The 25,384-nt window shown below is 40.9% G+C and overlaps 1 protein-coding gene across 6 annotated transcripts in view; it reads left to right on the top strand.

Moving 5' to 3' along the window:
* Positions 1–252: 252 nt before the first annotated feature.
* Positions 253–25,384, top strand: part of shank2b (SH3 and multiple ankyrin repeat domains 2b) — a 125,512-nt gene continuing 100,380 nt past the window's right edge. For all 6 annotated transcript variants that reach the window (XR_001290549.1, XR_001290550.1, XM_013914492.1 and 3 more), the window contains exons 1-4: positions 253–417; positions 8,328–8,766; positions 20,088–20,227; positions 23,125–23,238. Coding sequence is in view for 4 of the 6 variants with exons in the window: in XM_013914492.1 (XP_013769946.1) it covers positions 384–417; positions 8,328–8,766; positions 20,088–20,227; positions 23,125–23,238 (727 nt within the window). In the remaining 2 variants the exon portion in view is untranslated. The remainder of the gene's footprint in view (positions 418–8,327; positions 8,767–20,087; positions 20,228–23,124; positions 23,239–25,384) is intronic.

Genomic DNA, 25,384 nt, shown 5'->3' with positions numbered 1-25,384 from the left:
GCTGCTTTGATGCTGCCTTTGTTTTTGTTTACGGTGTATTGTTGTTGCAGTAAAGCGTTGCTTGGATTCCATTCTCACTAATGACTTTCTCTGCTCCAGCTCCAGTGTGAGGTTATGCAGTGCGGTTCAGCCCCACGAGAGTGAGAAAGACGAGGATGAAAGGGAAGTGTGTGAGGGGCGGAGTTTAGGGATTCATGTGCGCGAGTGTCTGCGGAAGGGGTCGTGCTACTGTAACCGGGGCGGCGGTGGTAGATGAGGGTGCGAGCGGGATCATGTGCGCTGTAGAGTCGCTCTCCGTGGTGCTGAAAGGAAAACTCTGGGTCTTAAAAGTCCTGTGATATGCACGAACTGCGACGCCAAGTCGGAGTAGCAAGGGAGTAAACATGAAGTCGATCATAAATGCCTTAAAAAAGGAAGGTAAGAGCCTGCGCACTCTCTTCTTTACTTTTCAAATAAGGCGCTCAGCTTCTGGGCATTGAGACTTCCTTCAGTACACAACTTAGTGGAGAAAGTGGAGGAATTTTGCTCGCTTCGTCTTCGTTCTTGGGTTATTTTAACCGCGTTTGTCAAGCTGTAGGTAGGTCGGCGCGTATTTAGGTTACACGAACCTAAATCTGCGAGTTGTCTGGGGTTTTTTCGGGCGACAAAGAAAAAAAGGGTTAGGCACAGCGCCCGACATTGGACTAGTTTGTAGGTCACAGAAAAGAGAAGAAAATGGGACTGAAAGGTGGAGAAAACACCCACAGACATGACTGCGCGTCGTTCCCCTCACTCAAGCAGATCCCGGGCAGCCGATCCATCTGGCTGTGTGTGAAACAGTGTCGCTGGGTTGACGTTTTCTATTCTTTCGCTCCTATTTTCTCAATGAAGACTCGCGAGCGGAGCTGTGCGTCGGGCTGTGTCGCCTATAGGCTGAGAAAGGATGCCAAAAATCAGCATCCTCAGCGAATACAAGCACAAAGCAGAGACGGACTTCAATGTGTCCTAATGTCATTACTATTAACATTTAGTAAGGATTAAATATAAACAGCACTAATGATGCCATTGCATTTAATGAGCGAGTGAATTGGTTTGCTGTGGTACAGCTCATGTCAGAGTCATGCGCCCACAGGCTGGAAGCTTAAATCAAGTGCCATAACTAAATGAAAGATTATTAATTGAAAATAAGTCTTCGGTGACAGAACATAATATCCATCTAGTACTTATTTAAACTGCCTTACTTGCATAGTTTTAGGTTCTCTGCATCTATAAAGTGTAAGACAAAATATACATAAAAAAAACATTATAAAAATTATTGTTATTAAATATAATTATTATTATTATGGGCAATAATTCCAGGTATTTTCAGGTCTATCATAAATGTTTGTGGTGTTGCAGAACATGTGTTTTCTGAGCATCAATATGCGCAGTGTTCTTTTCTGAAATCTCTTGCAGCAAACATTTAGCTAAATTCTATTACTTACATTTAAACTTATATATCAAATCTGAAATCAGCCCTTTATTGGGCTTAGTTAAAAGTACTGTACAAAACTACAAATTACTTGTCTTGAGCAGTAAATGTGTGGTTTCAGGGAATTATGAATCAGCCCCTTTTTGCGTCACCACTGATATGGTAGTGTCAGATAACAGTAATTTACCCATCTGTCATTGTGGCATTTTCATAAAGTGATGGGCGTTCGGCCTCTTGTTCCACTGAACTCAAGTGAAAATGAAAAAAATGCCTTTATAATTCAGAAACTACAAAGAAAGTTAGGGAGGGATTTCATATACATGAAAACCACTGAAGAAAAGGTCCCTATGCTTGAACATCATGTTGTATGTGAGCACCATCATTTATCATAATGTGCTGGATTTAGCAGTCGACAATGTATGACCAATATCAGTTAGTTCGACTTAAATCTCTTTTTTAATCCATGTGTAAAGATGCTGTAGTGTTGTGCATGTTTACTTAGCTTAGGTGAGTAGTTTAGGTGCCCTTGTTGAATTTGTTGTAGTATTCCTAAAAAGAGAGCATCTTGCTGGTAACTTGTGCATGACCATAACCAGGTGCAAGCATTTCATTCGCTTCAACTGAATATGCAAATGTAGCATGTTCGGCCTAAATATGCAATATTAGCTAAATTGAAAAGAGAAAGAAAAACAGCTTCAGAATTTAAAATATAAGGAAAAAAAGTCCATAATCATCACTTTTTCTGATTTGACAAATATATCTATCTTCTGAAATTTAAATAACAGTAAAGTTGAATGGTTGAGTTAACTAAAACTACAGATTTATAATACCAAAAGCTGATGGTAATGCTTTTTTCATGAGTTTCATAAGTTACTCACATACGTACAATTTGTTAAAGTATTTTAAAGAGTCAATACAGTCACAGTATAGTCCCATAACACAGTCCAGTGAGGGGTGGTGTATTTAACGTTTAGGCCTTTTAAGGACTTAGTATCATCCCAATTCTGATGTTATCGTGTCATTTGACGAAATAAGACATAAATTAAATCTTTAATTCCTCCAGCTGAGAAATGTTGTAAAAGCACATCAGTGTAATTCACTTTTCACACCCCCACAAACTAACGATGAGCTAATGATGACTGTTTAAGAAAGTGCGTTATGTGGGAAAGCTGTTTACCCCCTAGGAGTGAGAGAGCTCATATAACACGTTACATTTATGGAGTGGAGGGTTGGAAACTGAAATTTCAACATGGAATTGAAAATAAGTTTGTCCTGTAAATTCTGCTCAGAAAGCAAATTCCCACCTCAGATTTACATATTAGAATCTAATGCAACTATGTGTCCTGTCACATTCAGTCACTGTAATAAAAATACACAAACATATAACAGAGGTGAGCGGGAAGATTATTTTAAAGGATACAATGGCAGATTATATCTATGTTCTAAGTTACCAGTACTGGGGATATCTCAGAATGATCACTGAATGGGTGACATTTAACAAAACGAAGCCAGAAATATACTTTCTGAGTTTATTTATATCACTGTGTAAATCTTTTTCTCATAAATAGCTCAGTTGTAGATTGTTCTCGGCAAACATGAGAATCTTGTTCTTGTGTCTTTTAATAGATGATAGTTTATAATGAGCTATAGCTATGAATTACCATATAATTCAGGGCTTGTGTTTCTATGCAGTCTTCATTTAAGTTCCGATAGTTGTGAGGTTTTTCAAAGAGGATACGTTTGCTATCTTTTTGTGTTTTTATTAAGAAATATCCGGGTCTTGACTGTTGATGGGAGACACAGGGCTAACAGCGGTTTTCCATGTCAACACTAAACACTGCCTGTCTAAGAGTTTCTGTGGTATTATGACACTGTCAGACTACATTAATGATGGGAATGCACATTAAATGTTGGACTCATTATTATTATTAAAATGATTTGGATGTCATATCTGATGGATTTTTGCAGAAAGACGTTTAGTTGTTCCAGTTGGGGCTTTTTTGGGTGTTGGTGTTTAATGACTCAAATAATCTGCCCTTTGACTCAGTCAGTAGTTTGCTATTTATGACTGGACGTGAGACTCTGACGCCTGAGTGAGAGAAATAATTGTAAAAAAATTCAAATTATGTGTAAATGGCATTGAAACTGAGATTTGCACTGTGGATATTTTAAACCATCTCATCTGATAGTTTTTAGTGTTTATTGCTCTTGGCTGAGTTCCTCACCTTTTCCTCTGCTGTGTGGCTCACAGCATGAAGAAGCAGAGCGAGGAGAGTTACAATTGTCTTATTAACTGAAGGATTGATTCAAAACATCATTGAATGTTAGTGAGGAGTGACCTTTGAAGGAACACCGACAAAGTTACTTTGCACAAATTGGACTAAGACACAAACAGCATTTAAACTGCATCCATCTAACTACTTGGTGTCTTAGCACAAAGTCTAAAACATTATTTAGCTTGGCTGAGGGCTTCTAAACTCTCATTTGTTTGATATGCATGAAGAGCTTTCACCTACATAGATTCCACTTTTAGAAGTATTACATAAGATGCTTGCTTGACCTCCAGCGTCCAGTGGCCTGGTTAGGTTTAGGTTTAAATGAAGCTTTTGCCTGTATGAGATACCAAAAAGGGAATTTTATAAGATAAGAATTGTGGGAGAGTTGATTTAAAGGTCTTAGTTTCTGAATTGTTGCTTATTTAGCACATAGCTAACTTACCACTTCCTTTTCTGGTAGATGTTGCAAGGTTAGTTGGGATGAACGCATATTTGTGTGCGTGCTTAGAAGTTGATACCAGCCTCAGCAGCTAGGAGGCCACACACACCTCAGGGGCACACACAGATAGCCCAGTGGCTCCTAAATGTGCTAGATTATTAGACGATAGCATCTCTTCATCAACACGTCTGTTGTAGAAACAGAGAGAGGTCTGAGATATTAGTCCTGGAAAGTGATAATGACTCAGTGAATCCCCCTTCAGATGTTCAGGCTGTTGGGAAGTGCTGAGCACGACGCTACAGTACAGCTAACAGGCCACAGTGCCTCCTTAGCACCACCGTGTTAATCATCTCCAAATCAGGAGATGCTTATTGAAATGGCTGCGGGCCTGTTCTGTTCGGCTTTCCCTGCACCACCATAATTGCGAGGAGAGTTGGCGATGGCAGCTGTAGGCTCTCATCTCACAGTGTGTGGAGTAAAGAATCCATGGGGGAAATCAAGGCCAACTTCGATTTAGTGAGACAGTACGGTGGACTATCATGTACTGACGGTCAGAGGAAGAGCGGCTTAGAGTGGAGGTCATGGCTATCGGGTTTGGTTCAGTGTTTGTGCACAGCTGATCTTCTTGGTATGTTCTCTCCATCATGCTCAAGATATGGATTGCTTAGATTAGTGATTATTTTCTTTGTTCCCTGATTGCAAAGACTTGGAGAACAATTTCATTAAAACAAAACAGACAGTGTGACAGGGTTAGTGGTGACGTTGGACTCAGGGTTAACACTGAGCGGGACTAAATGAGTAAAATACAGTTTATGTGGTCCTCTGCATGAGAGGTCATTTCTAAGTGCTTTATGACGAGTAAATAGTAATCAGCTCACTCTCTCGTGACTTTCTCTTCATGCAGCGGTAATTTAGCTTCACCTACTGATGACTGTAGTCTTTGCTCTGCTCTGCAGCCTCAGTCAGTTCCACATGCTGCCACGTGATCTATTTCTCCACTTTCTGCAGGTTTGGCTGCTTTGCAGGTCACAGAGACACCAGAATCAGAGCTACCATCAGCAGCTGCTTCTAAGGCAGTGATGCTGTCTGTTGCAATGAAAAAGACCTGAGAAAGGAAGTGCTGCATCTTACTGTTTAGCAGTCACTAAAACACAAAGATGAGAGTAGTGGAGTTGTAAACCAGTAAATCGGATGCAGATCAGTTGCAGTTTAGGTTATAAAACCTAAACTTAATATTTGAAATGTATGAACTTGGACGATCTGTGTAATTTGCCAAAGAAAATTATGTATAAAAAATAAAAGCACCTCTCTGATTCTGTGTAGTTTCCCCGACTCCTACCAAACCAACAGTGAAGCATGCAGACTGGACTGTTGGGGTCTGAGGACTTTATGTGGTAACATCCTAATGAATGGCAGGACCCAGGGTTGGGTGTACCACCGAACATTGCAATGAATGAATGTTGGAGCTGCTCAGTGCTTCCATCAGGTCTAATAAGACTGACAGAGAAAACCATAGCTGGTACGCTCCTAGTTACTAGCACAGCATACTGAAGGTTTATAATCTTTTATCTTTCACACTTCATTTTTTGCTTTATCTCATTGACTGCGTTGCATTTTTAGAAACAGTTTTTACCGTCAAAACATCTTCCAAAGCTTTATTCTACGTTTTCTTAAGATGAATAGCCATTTTACAGGACCTGGTTGAACTTATACAGTAGTATATGGTATCATAGGAGAAAATACAAGAAGCCCAAGCCAACCACCCCCAGATCTCATTACCGAGAACCAGCCTATTCATTTATGTGCTCTCTAATGGATGTTTGTTTTGGGTCTATATCTTTTGACTTATCTGAGCTACCCAACTAAGGCCTGATGTATTTAATAGAGGACATCCTGGGCTTTCCACTGATATCTCATGTGTTTGGATGGGCTGTTTTAGCTCCAAAGAGGAAGGAAATCACACAAAAAAGTTCAGTGCAAAGGTTCTTTTTTTACAGCCGTGCTGAACAGAGACGTTGCATATATGTTAGTACAAATGAAGCTTTCTTATGGTCAAGAGAACCACTAAAACAAAGTGTGACCAGCCAAGTGCAAGATCAGCACAGAATAAAATGCAACAATGGCAAGAAGCGTAATTGCCCCTTTTCTTCCCCAAATTGTACAGCATGCGCTCAGCTGGAGAGGATTAATAAGAATCAGAATGTCAGCAGACCTATGGATGCAATTCAGACTTAATAGCCCTATTTAATGTTCACATACACACTGTGATTGCACAGCACGATGCTTTAGAATACATTGCCTGTCCATCACCGATGCAAATGCAGGATTGTGTTTTGATTGTACAGTTTAATATAGAAATTCAGAGCCAAACGGCAAAGATGAGCCTGCAACCATAGGGTTTATTAGCTTTTCTCATACTTATATACTTTCTGCTACTTTTTCCTCAATCAGCCAATAAGCATTAGCAGGATACCCACATTTATCGGGATATTAACATTTACCTTACTGTAAAAACTGAAAGATTAACTGTTGTAATTATCATTCTTAATAGCCTCTTCCTCTAAATATTTGTATTCACATGAGCTTAAAACTTTTCTTTAAAATATTCATATAAAGTGAAAGTTCTATGTTTTTAATCTGGGGACTTCTGTGATTATATGGATTTGTTGTTTAAGCTTAATGCTGTCAAATTTGCGATAAAGGTAAAGTTTCTATCTGACTGCTGGTTCTTTGTGTCATTAATGAGACGTCTGAATCAATCATGGGATGATTCCTTTTATGTTTCATACATGAAAATGTAGAGATCCCACCTACATACATGATGAATGTCAGATAGACCAGAATGTAATCTAATAAATACTTAAGCACTAAGCAATACAACAAGAGGAAACCTATCTTAAGGACACTGGTAGCCCATCTAGGATTAAGAGGTTCAAAATAAATACAATAAAGTGGATCATTTATGTGAAGAAGAGTGACACAAAACCTCCAAAATCCAACACCAGAGAGGTCCAGAGGTTGAGCCCTTCCAAAGTTATTTGGCTCTCTGTGCGGTATTTCTAAATGGGCATACTGTAAGAGCTCCTTAAAGCTGCAAACATATAGAAATCGATTTCTTTTGATACAAACTATGTAGTTCAGCCTGCACCATTAACTCTGAGCTTGGGCAGTAAATCCCTTTCAGTTGAGGAGCCACAATATCATGGTTTGGTCACTGCCGGCTGATGTGATCCCATGTGTCAACAAAAGGTTACACAATACTAGAGTTTCAAAGAATGAACCATATCCAGGGTCACGTTGGCACTTTTTTAAGAATGAGGGTGACCTCAAGGTTACTGATGTGCTGCAGACAGCTGTCCACACACAGGTGAAAAATGAACTCAGTGACAACTCCAGATCAGACAAGGTAATTCACATTCGAATGACTTATATTGCACTATTACACCAACCTCCAGGTGTTATAGGGCAGCGGTCCCCAACCCCCGGGCCTCAGACCGGTACCGGTCCGTGAGTCGTTTGGTGCCGGGCTGCGAGAGTCGAGGCTCAGGTGTGAAATGTTTGGTTTTCAGGGTTTTTATCGGTTTTCAGCGTTATTTTGTTATCGTTTTTATCGTTTACTCGGTTTTCCTGGGTCTTTCACGCCTGTTATGAATAAATTTTCTTTTTTTCGGTACCGGTACTAGTTTTATTTTGTTGTATTTATCCGCGACACCTTAAAGGCCGGTCCATGAAAATATTGTCGGGCATAAACCGGTCCGTGGCGCAAAAAAGGTTGGGGACCACTGTTATAGGGGTTTAAGCATCAGCAGTGCAGCAGTGGCACTGACATGGGATAAACTGAAACATGTAAAGCTCAAACAGACTACCACTGGGAAGGAGTTTTAGGGACGTGCGTGATGCAGTACCTGCTTGAAGTAGCTCGAAGGTTTTGCTGCAGTTCCTATAAACACTTCTTTCCAAACATACATGTACCTTTCTTGTTTGTCTGTCTAATATGTTATTCTAAAAAAGATGAAGCCATCTAGTAAGCGTTTGTCTTTCTTTTTAGATTTCACATTTCTGATCCTATTTGGCTGACTTTCAACAGTATTGTCTCTCAGTCCAAAACACTCTCTTCAGCATCTGCTTGAAATGAGACTTTTCCCTCCTCGTTTCTTTGCAGTGCCTTTCCGTGAGGCTCCAGCCTACTCCAAACGCAGAAGGGGTCCATCTTCTGGCGACGGCAGCGGAAACGGCCAGTCGCCCTCTTCGTTATCAGCGCCACGGGTCCTTCTGCGCTCCAACAGCGATAACAACCTAACAGTCAGTCAGTACCAGCAGCAGCAGCACGGTTCTCCTGGCAACTGGGCCCCCCATCTGCAGCAGCACCAACACGCCCAGCACCAATCACACCGGGCGCCCCAGCAGGGTCACTCACAGCCTGGCTCCTCAGCATTACATCGCAGCCTGTCACCCCAGCTGCTCCAGCAGATGCCCAGCGGCAGCCCCAATGGAAATGTGGTGGTTCGGACCATGGGGAGAGGTGCGAGGAGCCGGTCACCCTCCCTCAGCCGGCTGGGGGAGGAGGCCAGACGGGCTGCACCTTCACAGCGCCAACCAAGGTGAGCCTCTTCAGGACACTGAGGACATTTTCATGTTTTTTCTTTTCACCTGATCTAGGCTGACAGACATGAAGGTTGGGGGTCGAAAAATGACTCACAAAGATTTAAATTTCAGTATTTTGCTGATTAATTCTGCAACACGCCGGGACTGGGGATTGATCTCTTTAATGACAACATACAAAAGCCATTACTGTCATTTTACACCTGCATGATGCTCCTATTGAAATAGATTGAAATCGCCATTAAACCATAATTTATATACAGCTGTAAAATTACAGTTTACTATGGCTGTACCATGTGATACGATGCTGCATTGCTAAGTGATCAGTAAGGTTGGTTAACGAAAGTGGAGCACAACCTTTTTTGCGCCACAGACCGGTTTTATGTCAGACATATTCGCAGATAAATACAACAAAATAAAACGATACGACCAAAACCAAAACTGTGGTGTTTTGTAAATTTAATAATAAATACAAATTCACTGTGTAATTGTGTAACTTTATTAGCAGCGTCCTCCTGAAATGCGCCAACAACACTGAGAGTAACATCCTCCTCTCTGCCCCTTAATGCTCTCTGGTCGCTATGGTAATGTGTAAATATTTCTTTCAAAATAAGACGCACAGCTTCATCACGGGAAAAGACCCAGGGAAACCCAGTTAACGATAAAAAACCTGTAAACCATAAATTTCATACCCGAGCCTCAACTCTCGCGCCCTGGTACCAAACGACCCACGGACCGGTACCGGTCCATGGCCCGGGGGTTGGGGACCGCTGGGTTATACAACTAAATCAAAAATCAATAGATAACCAGAGTATTTCTCAGCTCCCCTACATTATGAATTTAAGCTCCATTAAAAAGTTAAATGGGCTTACTTTCTGCCTTGCTTGTTTAAAATATCCTTTCACATAGAAAGGGTAGTGAAGCCATGTACCGTGGCTGCAGCGCTGGCTAGTAGTGGGAGGCTGCTTAACCTATTAGAACCAACAGGTAACTGTTTAATTGATATTTTTGGTGTCAACAAGAAAGGACAGAAGTGTCGATTTGTATTTGGAGTATTAACGGTTTAAAAAAGTGCAACATGGGGCTTGACTCACTTTTCAAGTAAGCATCATGTGGCCATTTGAGGAATTGCAGTTTTTGGCGCTTTCACATCGGCTTCATTTTACTGGACTGAAAAATATGTTTCACTGGTTCCCCTGGAACCACTCTGGCTTCCTACAGCAACTATGGCAACCGTTGCTATGGTTGCCTGCAGGCACTTTGCTAATGTATGCAAGTTTGTATGTATGCAGTTGGTGCACTTCACATATCTGGCTTAGCGTGTGTGTGTGTGTGTGTGTGTGTGTGTGTGTGTGTGTGTGTGTGTGTGTGTGTGTGTGTGTGCGCACCTACACACCTGCACAGAAGTTCACTGAGAAATGCCACCATGCATCTGCACATCTTTTTGTGGTGGTGTTTGCAGGAGCACATGATTCCCAGACGATTAACATGTGATGGGTAACCATCAATCCAAATTAAAACACATGCTCCGTGGTCTTTTCCCCTGCCTGCTCTTCCTCCTCCTGTTTCTTGGCAGATGGACACATTTACAAGCACTCTGCCACACCATCACTACCCACACTGTCTAGCTCAGCCCATGTCCGATGTCAGAGAGAGAAGTGGAAAGAAGAGATGCACTTCACGTTATAGAAAAGATGTGAAGACAAAGCTGTAGTGTAACGATGGGATGAGATGAAGAACAGGGTAATGAGGAGGAGGCAGAGGTTGCTGAAGGAGAAAGGAAGTTCAAACTATGGCATGTAGAGTGAGGGCAGAGGGGATTGAGTCAAGGCAAGAAAAGTGATGGGGGAGATGAAAGAAGGGGAAGAGCAGTGGAGGAGGACAGTTGTCTTTGCTTCCGCAGTAACATGAACATCACCATCACATCTTTTGACATACTTTCAATAAGACGCTCATGCGGCTTGTAGAGCAAAAGCAGGGTAGCTGCTGTTCTCAACATTTTCATGTGTTTAACTTTACTAAACTCACGTTTGCTTTGCTGATAGCCGATGAACATGAACAGATAATATAATGCTGTCAAGCAATCAAGCAGAAGTTCTCAGCTGTTTCATTTAACGTGGTTGATTTTCATTTGATTTTGATTGTGATTGCTTTCGAAAGGCTTACATGAATATATGATGAGGAAGTTTTAAGTATGTGCACTTTTACTGAGAGGAGAGGTTCCTTTTCTCCAATTCTAGATTTGGTGGGTTTCATTAGAGTACTTAGAAATGCTCTCTCTTTATTGTCTACCAGATTTGCCACACATTTGTTTTTAGACTTTTGTCGAAACGCAGTGTTTTAATAGGTCTAATAATTAAAAATATCCAACTCATTTTCTTTTAGCAGGTGTGGCCAGGTGTGTGCATAGGTGGATAAATCTGGCAGAAACTGCTCTTTATATAGGTCAACCTTTTCCGGCCTGCCCTACTTATATGCCAAAATCATGTAACACAACATTTTTTATCAATTATTAGCTATTAAAAAAAACAGGGACACGTGACATTTTTGCAGAAAAAAGTATCTGATATACTGCTCTGTCTCCCGTGTTAAACCGATAAGCTGTAGGGTGATTTTTTCATGTTTAAGGCAGTTAGACTAAATTTAAACACTGACTCCCAAAGTCGGTAAATCAAAATATAATTTTACTGAATTGGGTTTTTTTTCTTTGTGAGATTTTAAAAGATGATAACAGGAAAGAACTTAAAATTTATTATATTATTCACCTAATTTAATCACACTGGTCTCATTTGTGCTCTGAGTCATTAGGCTGCTTCAGAGTCACCTAAACACCAAAATTAAAAAGTAATTTTCATGATTAATAAATAATATTAGTAATATTTTATATTAGTTATTATAGATATTTTAAAAATCTGTTTGTATATAGTTTTGTGCCATAAAAAATATGAAATAGAGCACACCGTACACGAATTTCATGTACTTTAGTTTTTGTAAAATAACTTCATGCTTCAGTATGAAATAAGTGAAAAGTTCACGTTTATAATGTAATGATGATTGTGGAAAACACTGCGTATCGCATCCAGAAGAAGAAATAAATGGGTATTTAAAGCATATACTCAGGCCTCAGTTGCATTTGAAGCCTTGTGAAGTGCAGCCTAAAAAAACAATAAAATAAATACATATTTAACTAGTACATTTGATTTATTTATTTATTTATTTATTTACTGAATTGCAAATGACTTTGGAGTACACAAAATGTACGAAATATACTGTGTTAGAGAGGATTAACTAAGAGGAAATATAGGACCTTACGTGTGACTAATAAATACCCTATAATGTAGTATATGTACATGTAGTATGTGATCCTAATCATAAGATGCATACATATACACTGCAAGAGTTCTGATATAATAATTAAAGATTCTGATGAAAGACGAGATCAATTAAAAATCAGGTATTTGTTTGTTTTTAACTTAATATAAGACTATATAAAAGTCATTGTGGTTTGAGCTGGTGCAGGAAGGCAAGTGGGTTCGAACCAAAAGAAAAGGATAAGCTGGGTAATAATTACAATATAAAAATGACTAATAACGTTGGTCTGTGACCCAATCCGTATTTTTTCCATCAGGGTTAGTAATGAGGGACATTCATAGCCTGGGCTCAGTAGAATTCCTCATGGCCCAGTTCTAGAAACCAAGCAGCCCATGACCTTTTATTGTATTTCCCCTTGGTCACATTTATATGACTGAAAGTCGATATTCAGTACAAATTAACAATAACACATTTAAAAACACTTATGTAGCTCTCTGCAGTACAGTCCATGACTTTGGTGTGGTTATTTTCCTAATTTAGTTATTGTGTTTTTTATAATGAGCACTTTCTGTTCGAGGGATGGATAACCAATGTTTCTCGAACTGTGTTTCCGTAGTATCGTTAGGAGTCTTGGTTGTGTTATACAGCACTGTAGTCTCCCTTTGTAAGATTTGTAAAAAGTTGAAATCAGATCAGATTTACACACGCCAAAATTGCCAATTCTTTAAAAAATGAAATATAATTTGTGTTAACTTTATTTTAAAATAGTTCAAAGGTACTTATTACAGCTGTTTGGGCACAAAAAATGAGCTATGAATTTGGAAAAAAAATGTACTGCAAATGTCGGGAATTTACAACAAATTTTATTTCTGTTCTCGTCATCAGATCTCATGAAAAGGCTTCAACAGTAATCGCTGCGTTCTACATTAGAGCTCCATTATTTATGTTAAAAAACGTATAAAAGCACATTAGTGAGGCGCACTGTTACACTAGCTGTTGTTCGTCTATTACTGTGAACTCTTATAGTCAAGTTTAGCTCGTCCCAGTCCCACATATTAAATGTCTCAATGCATGCTCAATCATCCAGGTAAGGAAATCCCAAAAAGTTGATTCTGTTCATCTGGATGTAGAGCTAACTCGTTATGTCCAGATGAACAGAATCAACACCGTGTTTATTTCTAAAGTGCTTTACAAACCTGATCATTGCGGCGTTTCCATTTGAGTGCAGCTAGCCAAACAGCAAACAGCCAAATACTCCTAAAGAGACACAGAGTTGGTTTCTTCACATCAAACTCAATGTTGCAGCCAGCGGCAGCGCAAAAGGCCCAAAAATGTCCGTTTTTGGGAGCAGGGCTCAATGGTGTGGATTAATCTGTTGGTTCCAAAATACAACACAATTTGTGTCGTGTGTAGAAACAGCATGTGACTAATATCCAAAGACAGCAAAGCTAGAAAAAAAAGAGAAACTCAAGGATGCATTGTTGTTTTTGACCTTTCCACAGCAGGTATAAACATGCTGTGTGTAACAGTATAATCTTTGCCTGAAAGTATCGTGTTGCACATGTGTACATACAGTACATACAGTGTGTGTATATATATAGAGGACATTCAGGTTAGGACTCTCATTGAGACCTATTTATGTGTGCTCAGCTCCTGAGGCACCTCGTTGGATAATTGCCCTCATTTTTAGAACCAATTCACTATCAAATGTCAGTTTTAACAATTTTAACATCACTTATAGGCAGTGATTGAAGCTCATGGCACATTGGAAATGACCTTGCAATAAGCCAGCTGAAATGATAATATCATGTTGTTGCTCACAGTCCATGTCCAATAAGTGTGAACTTTAGCTCTCAGCTCATTCCCACCCAGCTGCCCTTTAAAGCTCCCAATTCCAGCACTTTCTGTTTGCCTCTGCTCGCACGCATTCTTCCTCACCCACCGCACCACCACCCCACCCCCCAATCCAACCTCAGCCCACACACATGACAACGTCTGTGTAGCATCCCTCTGCTCCTACTTGACATGTCCTTTGTCAGAATGCAACACACATGCACAAGTGAGACCAAACTCCCACACTCACACACACAAGCTATCACACAGTGACAGCTGTCAGTTAGCCCTGGGGTATCATGGCAACAGCTAGATGTGGTGGGAAATGAGATTCGTCCAATAGAAGGACAGGCCAGTGCTGTCTAAACAGTGTGGCCACGGGGCTCCGACATACATTATCACAAGACCTGAAATCTACCGTGTATACCGAGTCGTGCTGATTAACAGATCTGCGGATGGTTAAAGGCTGGCAGTGATTCCAATTATGGTGGTGAAATATGTGACAGCTGCTGAAAACGCTCAGCAAAATGAAACCATAAACAGAAAATGAACTCTCAGGGCAAAATGAGCCAAGATGGAGAACAGAGGTGTGCGCAGCTGCAAAAATGTTATTAGTAGTTTTCTATCTGGTTAAGAAGCTTTTCAGCTTAAGCAAACATAGAGAACTTCATCTTATTAAGAAATCACATTGCTGTGAAAAACTCCTAGGCTAACACTGCAAAGTAAATCACATTATACCTCAGCAAAGATTTGCTCTGTGAGTGTGATGCAATTATGAAGTTCCCTTAATTTGATTTGAATTGAATTACTTCAGATGTAAAGGAAAAGTTTCCATATATAAACAACCCTCGAGCCAACAGAACACAAATAAACAAAACCAAAAAATGAGAAAAATAAAATACACGCGAAATGTTACGTAAGAGAAACTACACTCACCAGACATTTTATTAGCTACTCTGGTTTGGGCCCCTTTTGGTCTTCAAAGCTGCTTTAATACATTATAGCATAGATTCAACAGAGTGCTGGAAATATTTGTCAGAGGTTTTAGTCCATTTTGAAATGATAAAGTCACGTAGCTGCTTCAGGTTTGATGCAAACTTCCTGTTCCATCACACTGCAACAGATCTGATGACTGTGGAATACTTTACAGCAGAGATGTCCAGCTCCAGGCCTCGAGGGCCGGTGTCCTGCAGGTTTGAGATGTGTCCCTGATCCAACACAGCTGATTCAAATGGCTAAATGACCTCCTCAACATGTCTTGAAGTTCTCCAGAGGCCTGGTAATGAAGTGATGTGATCCAGGTGTGTTGACCCAGGGTGAGATCTAAAACCTGCAGGACACCGGCCCTCGAGGCCTGGAGTTGGACACCCCTGCTTTATAGTATCAGTGTAGTATTTGGTACAGGGCAGGGTGGGCCCATGCTTTCCCGTTGTTTATGCCAAAATTTGACCTTATGATCTAAATGCCACAGCAGAAGTCAAGGCTCATAATACCACGTAACATTTTTCCAGAGGGGAACCCAGCGAGATCTTCTGCTACTGCAGCCCATGCGTCATAGTTTGATGTGTTGTGCATTCAGAGATGCTCTTCTACCTTTCCATTTGTTTGAAGGAGTCTGCCCATTCTTCTTGATGATCCACTTTCTATTAGATCATCAATTTCTGTCTGAAACCAACAACCGTGTCACATTCTGAGTCACCTAAATCATTCTTCTGCCTTGTGATGCTCAGTTTGAACTTCAGTGGGTCTTGACCGTGTGTACGTGCCTAACTGTAATAAGATGCCACCTTGTGATTTGTTGGTTTTGATTTGTATTAACAAGTAACTGAATAGGTATACCTAGCAAAGCGAGAGATGAGTGCATATGTAAAGATAAAAGATAAAACATTAAAAAATAAAACATTATAGCATTTTACTCAAAGAGCTCGAGAAGATGTGGAGGGTGACTGTGCTCCCAATGGTAATCGGAGCACTAGTTCCAGTGTCTCCCAAGCAGACGAGTGGCTCCAGCAGATCCCAGGAACAACATCCGAGATCTCTGTTCAGAGAAGCGCAGTCCTGGGAACAGCTAAGATACTGCGCAGGACCCCGAGCTTGAAGGATAGACCTCCCGCAGGGGCGAGCGGGGAATTTTTTTCTCTGTCAGTTTTGTTTATTTGAAATCTCTAGCCTATTGTGTTGTTTGACATGAGTTTATTGACAGACAATTAACTTGGCTCCTGCTAACTGTTAATCAAAGCTCTGTTCAACGCTCACAGGCAGTTTTTATGTTGTCTTTCATTTTAATGGCAACTGACAGGGTGCAGTGTGCTTAAGTGTTGTTTGAGCTTGTCCTGGTCCTCCTGATAGTTGAAGCCCAGTGCAAAGCAGGCTTAGAGGCATAAGTGTGCACACAGTTCAGTCTCCTACTTCTGTGATATGTCGATGCTGGTATTGAATGACGCAGAAAAATCAGTCCATATTTATTGATATTAATCCTCCCTACAGTAAAAGTGTACGTTTATAGCGCTTTTAAAGGCACTCAGTGGAATGATGAACATTTGTGCTGTGTGTTTTGCTCTGCTGCCCCCAGTAGGCAATAAAATGATATAAAAACGTAATGTAAGTGGGGGCATCAACCATCGGAGGTCCAAGTGATCATCAGTGATAACCCTAACTCAAGTGACCGAGAGTCTTACGTCACATTAATGGAGAGGACTGTCCGTCTGGAAGGGCCTACTGCTGCATGTTTTCTTTTCACTCTTTACCCGCCCTCTTGCCCTCTCCCTTTTCTCCTCTCTCCCATGGTCTCAGGTGATCATCCAATAATAGCACAAATTATGCACAGCTGGTATTAATCAACACTGTCTAATTAGCACCTCAAAGCCACGTGGGTAATTGCCAAAAAAAGAAAGAAAGGGAAAACATGGCTGACAGTTTTCCCTTCTCAGTGGGCCTGCTGATTTTGGAGACCAGGATTTAATTCTGAATTGACTTAGTAGTAAATGCCTCCTTCACATCACCAACAAGTACAGATTTAGCATTTTGTGCAGTGCACAAGAATTTGGAACATGAGTGTGAGACTTTTTGAATTCTCACAATAAAAGCATCTGCTTTGATGACACAGCATTTAATAGAACAGTAGCTATAAAGTATGGTTTTCCAAACTGACGTTAGAGAGCAAACACACACTCTCACATTGTCTCTCTCAGCACCATGGACAGCAATTCAGTCAGAGGTCGGGGATGGACAGGTAAACTGTTCTTCAGTCAGGCTACCACAAGCTAAAAGAGCAGAATCTTTGCTAAAGTAACATAAAGACTGAAAACTATCATCTCCATACAGTATGCAAATGAGAAGTCTGAGTGGACGTTCCAACAAAAACACAAAGACAACACTCCTCACCCATCAGCACATCTTTCGTTATTGGCAGCATGAGTCAATAAGACACTTGGGGAAAAACAGATAGTTGGCGTGCCCAGGTTTGCACTCATTTATGACAGCGTCGTCGGGTAGTTTAAGTAATAGATTTCACACTTAATCAATATAATGATTGAAAAAAAAATCCATTACTAAGGAAAAAGTACACTGGATGAATAAAGTTAGACTTTGGTTCTCAGATAAAACTGTGAGATTAACATATAATGAAAACTCTTATAATCTGTTCAGTTATAAATAGATGCAGTTTGATACTGTAGTTCTGTTTATTAATAACTCGAGAAGCACAAATTCATTGCAGTTACGTAACACAGACAACAGCAAAAACGCCTTCGGTTGCTGTCTTTTTATAAATATATTATTCATTATTTCTAAGAAGTAAATATTTTAATGAGACTTGAGTTGTTTTAGCTGGATACTCATGAATGTGTCATGCACTTTACCTGGTTAGGGTGACTGTTTCTACAATACATGAAGGTTTTTGTAACTAGTAGTCAAGACCGCCTAGACCAAGACCAAAACAAGACCAAGACCAGAGGGTATCGAGACCGAGACAAAAAAGTCTTTAAACTGCAGCCAGACGCTGCTTCGTTTACGGGTATCAGGCATATTTATGTGTTTTTGCTGTCGCACAGCCCTCCTCACCGCTGTCTACTGTCTCACTCACTGAGAGGACAGACGCACGCTCCACTTGACTGTCGCGTCCATCACCCTCTCTGTTTTTCACATAATGATATTAGATTGGAGCATAGCTGAGCCACTGTGTGAGAGCTGAGCAGCGAAAGGAAATTAAGTGAGGAGCGGCTCTCGCTCAATGGCAGTCGACTCTTCTGATTCACTGCAAAGCACTCCGTAAGCACGGCGCTTAGAGCTGATGATTTTGAGCATGACACATTATCGAACGTTACGTTGTGTGTCATGGATACTGTTGACTCCAAATCTCCCGACCACTATGTCGATCTGAGACAGCGAGACCGAGACAGCAAGACGTAAAAGTGGTCTCGAGACATCCAACTCTATTTGTAACTTATTTTGGACTCTTAGTTTCATGCAGCAGTCTGTGAAAGAGAAGACGACACTCATACACCGTGCTTAGTATGTGTGGTGTGTTTGGGTCGTCCTCTTTTATGCCTGTTAGATTTAGGGTGTGTGTTAAATACCACAGTGCTGTGAAAAAGTTCCTAGTTTTTGGCATATTTGTCACACTTTTTCACATAGAGCTAGGGACACTAAGGTACTTTCCCCCCTTAATTTAAACATTTCATTTTGTCTAATATTAAAATTTGTTTTATGATCTAAAATATTTACTAGTGAAAAATATGCAGAAAGCTAAGACATCAGGAAGGGGACAAATACGTTTTCACAGCACTGCGTTAATCATCGACAGCGAGCTCAAGTTGTTCTGTGATATTCAGTCATGATGTCAGCTGTGAACTGCTGTGTCTGAATACTACAGTCTCGGCCTCTCGGTGGTATACACAGTGTTTCAGGACACTTACAGTGCACAGTTGCAGTTTGGTCCACAGCTTTCCCTCGGAAAAATGTGAGTACTCTCAGTAGGTATTGAATGGGGTTAGCTCTCCAAAGGCCCATGAAGGTTTGAAGAGGAGTACAGTCTACAGGACAAGGTGACCCACTTACTTGAAAAAACTATTTCCTTCCTCTCTCTCAATCTATCGCTCCGGCACTCCTAGTTTTTCTTTCACTGTGGTTTTATCCTATAGCCTCTCCTTCACTGCTACCCTCTCACATGGTGAGCAAGTGCAAGATGCTAAAATGAAAACACCTGTCATAACTGTTGCTCTTTGTACTCTAAAGTCTACTTTACATAATTTTACAGCTTCATGCACCTCAGTTAGGCAAGTTAAATAGTCAATAGTAGTATCATACTTTTATTTCCCTTTTCTGCTCCGTGGATGTGGTTACAAAGGTTGCCCACTATGTGGCACTGTGTTATCATGTCAGACACATCTACCAGCACCAACCACTCTTCTCTCTGTGGTCCCATCTCCTCACATATAAATGCTGCCTTTTTTTGTGCATTCAAATTTAACAACCAGTGCAGAATAGTGATATCTCTGCAGGAGCCGATTGTTCAAATGTCACGCTGATACGCACATCAAAGATTTTTATCTGTCTTAATTTAGCAGTTTGTTATTATTCCTCTGTACTACTGCCAAATCCTGGCTAGCTCTCTGTGTGGTCTTTAGCGAGTCTGGCCTCCTACCTGGAAGCCGCTGCAGCTCCGTGGGTCAGAGCCAGCCCACATTCTGCCCCACTTACCAGTGTGGGACACACGCCAGCAGCTTTCCCAGTGTCGCCTCTGCCGTTATTGCTTTTCATGTAACCTCCGGTGATTTGTTCATACTTTTGAGCATGTATTTAAAATATTGTTTACCTCTTAACCTTTAGTGTTTCTCCTAAAGTAGCTTTTAAATGACAGTGGGCACGTTTTTCCATAGTGTGCGACCGCACCATCTGTATGTTTCCCTGTTTTCTTGTGTTGCAAATAATGTAGTGATCTTTGAGTTACTTGCTGACATGAGTCTTTTTACAACTGTACCATTATATCAGTTGGTAATCTCTAGACCGCCTGTGCATAATTTAAATCACATGTGAGTTTTTTAGTTTTTTAACTAAAGAAACAACATGTGTGATGTAATACATCACGAGGACCACAATTTCCTGCACACCTGTAGAATTAGGTATGTCTGTCCTTATACCCACTTCATATAAAACATTTTTTTCTTTCTTCCAGCCCCAGCAGTCGTGGAGAGGCAGTTGGAACCAGAAGGAAGCTGTACAGTGCAGTTCCAGGAAGACACTTCGTAGTGATTCGTTTGTATACAGCCCAGGCCGAGGGGGAGATTAACCTCTACAAGGGCGACAGGGTCAAAGGTGAGACGGGGAATTTCTAGACTAACATAGATGGAGTTTATTTCTGAAGTTAGTATTTCAACCATCTGAACAAATACACAGCAAATACACAAGCTGCTTCTCGCTGTAGTTTGGCACATGGCCTGTGTTGCTAGCTAGTGTACATTTGGTCTGTTTTGGAGGACTAATGTTAAACAACGAAACACTCGGATATGGAGAAAGATTTAAGAAAAAGAAAAGAGGGGAGATCTGTACAGGATTGGCTGTTGGTTGATTATTCTTGAATGAGTTGATGTTTTTAAAGGTTTCGTTGCCCTGTACCTGTGCATGTGCAATGACAATAAATTTGAATTCTATTCTATTCTATTATGTCTAAGCTGAGTGTATAGAAATGTTGTTTTAAAATAACATGGCAGGTTTCCTGTTCCACAGAGATTTCCGTTGCCTTCTTTGAGTGTGTTGTCTTTCCTTAAAAGTCACAAAAGCCAGTAAACATAAGAGCAAGCAGCAGCACAGCCTGACTGCAAAGAAAAGTCCAACATGATGCAAATTATTAAATGACTTGTTCTGAATTTGTAATTGTTTCCATCCAAGATCAGCCCGCCTGTCATATCTGACTCTAAGCTCCAGATACACATACACACTTACACCTGCTGAAGCATGTGTGAAACTGCAACGGAAGACATACGACCACTGCTGGGTCCGTCTGAAGTCAAATCACTGTATTTCTTAAATTAGTGACTGTGGCTTTTATTTACCTCAACTGTAGTATCTCTTTATTTGAAGCAGTCAGACTTTTAATGCTAATTCCTTTTGTCTGACATCCATAAGTGAGCATAATCCAAACACTGTTATACAGTTAGTAGTTAAGAGAGATGGGCGAAAAATGTTTAAGCTAATATCAAAGTTTTGCTACGACACACATTATCAGTAAATGGAGAGCAGTTCTTTTATAACAGGCCAAGTGAAATCTATGCAACAGCCTGACCAGACTGTTACTACAGGCCAGCCTTTATTTCTTCATGTGAACGTGTACATCAGGGGTAGGCAACGCCAGGCCTTGAGTGCCGGTGTCCTGCAGGTTTTAGATCTCACCCTGGGTCAGCACACCTGAATCACATGATTGGTTCATTACCAGGCCTCTGGAGAACTTCAAGACATGTTGAGGAGGTCATTTAGCCATTTGAATCAGCTGTGTTGGATCAAGGACACATCTAAAACCTGCAGGACACCGGCCCTCGAGGTACAGTACATGTTACTGGACATTCAGCGGAGCACATTGTTTAACGTCGGTTTGAGTCCCACTGACACGAGCAACACCAGCTACTACAATAACTTGAATTATTTGTATTTTTACATTTATATGTTGTTTTGCAGTAGAAAATGCATCTGCTCAAAATGAGTAGAAAGGGGTCATATAAGTACCGTCGATTTAAACATGGCCAAAAATAAGTAAATAAATAAGTGAAAACAAGCTTTTTCTTTAATATGGTCATCTCGGGCTCTGGCTGTGAGCACAGAAGCTCCACCCACCTGCTTGTATCTTCTGCTGTGTAGAGCAGAGCTAAGTCTGAAGTCTTACTCAATAAGAGACCAAGAATAAAAATTATGGAGCTGGAAATTAGTATAAAATGAATCATGTGTTGTATAATTTGAATGTTTGAAAATGACTGCAAATGTTAAATATTATAAAAATTTTAACTCCTTTATATAAGAATGAGCTGCAGAGTAGAGGTTACAGTCCACCACCGATCCTAACTGAACAAATGTTGAATTCTAAAACTGAAAAAAGACAAGAAAAAAACCGATTCCTTTATTTTTAAATTGTGTCTGAGACAGCTGGAAACAGCGAATTACCATATCTGATGAAAATGACTTCATCAGATACGATGCATCTGTATTTAGACTCCACAGAGTGGCGATGCAGGAGACTAACATCATCTTCATCTGCACATGTTAAGTCAGACGCTTCATCTCTGTGGTTTGCATGAATGAGCACAAAATGCATTATTTAGTAAGCAATCACACAGGATGTGTACCAGCCCAACACATCAATGTTTTAAGCCACTACTAATGTTTGCGTGGAATACTGTGACCTTTCAAACCAGCAACGTCTCTACTTTTAAATGTAGAGAGAAAGTATTTGTCTACAATAATCAAAGATTTAGTTTTACAAAGCTTTGCTTTTATTGCAAACTCATCCTGTCGAGCCAAACTTTCTTCAAGTCAAATAACTTTATTTTAATGCACAAGATCTCTATAATATTTATACTTGATGTGTTCGTCTAGCCATTTAAAATGGTCAAGTTCTAGGTCTGAATATTTAATTGATCCAGACTGTGGCTGTAAAAACGTCCTGAATTAGTTCATTCATTCAGTCATTCTCTAAATCTAACAAAAAGACCGTAGGCAGAGCTGGAGGTGGCAGGGTGAAGATTTTGACATTTTCATTGGGAGCGACCAGAATGGACAAGATTAGGCATGATTACATCAGAGGGACAGCTGAGATTCAGTGGTTTGGAGACAAAGGCTGAGATGGTTTGGACATGTGCAGAAGAGGGACAGCGGAAGCATTTGGCAAAGGGTGATGAAGATGGAGCCGCCAGGCAAGAGGAAACGAGAAAGAACTGTATATTTAATTCACTTGGAAAAATGGACAGAAACCAAAAGGTGGAGGAGAGATGGAGACAATAAGATAAGATAATGAGATAGCAACATTTTAAAAAAAGGTCAGTCAAAACACAGACATGTCCACACACAAGTCTCTGCATGAGTCTGTATAAGCACATACCTTTGGTGCCTTTGCTTTAAATGGATTAAATGATCTGAGGGTCCTATTATCTGTACAGTAAAAAGCATGTCCCTTTTTCACTGTCCTCTAACTTTCCCAATTTTCTCTCTCCTACCACTTGGTCCAGTTCTGAGCATCGGAGAGGGGGGTTTCTGGGAGGGCAGTGCCCGTGGCCAGGTGGGCTGGTTTCCAGCCGACTGCGTGGAGGAGATCCCCGCCAAAGCCACAGAGGAGAGGAACTGTAAGTCTAATCACCTGCGGCTGCGTGTTGGTTGGAGGTGGAACCAAGATGTAGGACATGTTCTGTTTGCCATCATGCGTTTTTGTGGGGAGGGAAGGAGGTTAGTTCTAAAGAACAAAGCTGAGGCTAAATGCTGTGGTTTCCTGAGGCAGTGTAATGGCACGTGGCTCCCCCCACCCCAGGTCTTGGCTGTATGTGTCTCTGCTCCTCTATCTACTAGCATCTCTGTGTCTTACTGTCTCCTCAGGCAATGGCGTACAACGCTTAGCGCTACATTGCCCTGCTAACTCAGCTGTGATCTGATGTCCTCTGGGTGCGAGCTAATGAACATATCGTGCCATGCTCCATCCCCCGTAAATTTCCAGTGTTTCTTCGTCCCTACTTTTACTTTGTGTGTGTAGTGAATGGCCTCAGTATGTCTATGAGACCCCCCTCCAACCCCTACTCTCAATCTCCCATAGTTCTAGGAGTATGTCAGCAGCAAGAGGCAGATGGGAAGCAACTTGTCCTCCTCTTGCTGTGCTGTGGCTGTTTGCCTTCTTCTGTGTGGCTTTTTTTAAAGCTTAACCCAAGGCCATTGGCAGAGGACGCTTTTCTCACACTGTGCCACATTTAAATTGCCCCCGGCTCTGCCTGTGAAGAAAGCAGGCAGGGCGAAGAAAGCCAGTGAAAAAATGGGAGCACAGTATAGTGGCCTGCAAAGACTCACTGGGAGGTGGCCAAGGCCATTGGTCATTTTAAGGGACACTGAATGCCTGTATGAAGCCTAATAGTTGGGGCTGATTGGGGCCTTTAGAGAAGTACATTCTTTGGCCGGAGTGATTACCATTTCACAAGTCATCACAGAGGTCTCCAAAGTATATATATCCATCTTTCCAACTCTACTCAAAGGCACCAAAAGACACCAATTACCAATCAAAAATCAAATCAAAGAGTACAAGAACTTTTTTGCTTAGAGTTGATTAGCTTAACTTAGCGCTGAGACCAGAGTCAAAGTGAAATAATCAATCTGGCAGTGCAAACTTATTATTTGGTATTTACTTGCAACTCCAAGTCAACACCAGTTTGCTTGGTACCCTCCCACCTGACTTAGCCTGACAGTTAAAACATGACCTGCACAGATACAGACGGACAGTTGGCTTTTTCAAATGTAAGGTTTTACACAATGTTTTAAACAAAGCTTCATTTCATTGAAGTTTGTTGGCATTTGTTTATGCACCACTCTCTCAAGGATACACCACAACATTTCATCGGGTTGAGGTCTGGACTGTGATCGGGCTTCTGCGACACACCGATTAGTTTCTTTTTCAGTCATTCTGTTGTAGATTTGCTGCTGTTATTTGGATCACTGTCAAGCTTTAGTTGTTGGACAGATGGGCTCATATCTGACTCCAGTACACAGACTGGTCCATTCAAGTGTCCAGTGGGTGCAAAACCAAACCAAATCATCACCCCTCCACCACTGTGCTTGAAAGCTGGAATGCTGTGTGCTGATATGTTGTGTTGGTTTTCACCTGCAGTGGTGCTGTGTATTATGGCTGAGCATTTCCACTTGGCAAAGCACTTTATTGCTGTTACATATTGTTCCAGTTCCTGGGGTTTGTGCAACCCTAATGCACCGTGCTATGTTCTTTCAGCACGAAAGACTTTCCCCTGAAAACTCTTCCAAATAAGCCATACTCACTCTGTCTTAAACTTAAACATTTAACATGCTAACTGAGGCTTGTACAGTGTAACATGTAGCTGCTGAGATTTTTGCAATTTCTCTAAGCATTGCACAGCTGATTTTGGATTAATTTGCTGGGATGTGCACAATTTTAAATGTTTTCCACTTGTGAATAATCTTTCTCACTCTAGAATGATGAACTTCAAAATGTTTGGACTTCTTTGGAAATGGCCCTTCCCAGATAGACTGATGGGGAGCAACAATTACTTTCCTCTCTTTCCTCCTGAATGCTCCAAAACAGCAAACTGTCAAAAATTCTGCTTTTGTAGAGGTGATGACTTCATATACAACAGCTAATGTTAGGCTTGAGAGTCCTAAAAATTACCAACTGTCAGTCCAACAAAGTATCACCGACCTCGAAGACAGCTTCACCAATACAGGCTAACAAGAGCTAACTGCAAAACCAGCAGTGTTACCGAC

This window comes from Pundamilia nyererei, unplaced genomic scaffold (assembly GCF_000239375.1).
Source record: "Pundamilia nyererei isolate P.nyererei 1_Seehausen unplaced genomic scaffold, PunNye1.0 scaffold00200, whole genome shotgun sequence".
NCBI classification, from domain to species: Eukaryota; Metazoa; Chordata; class Actinopteri; order Cichliformes; family Cichlidae; genus Pundamilia; species Pundamilia nyererei.
The sequence above is the reverse complement of the archived record's forward strand: the minus strand, read 5'-3'. Positions and strand labels throughout refer to the sequence as shown.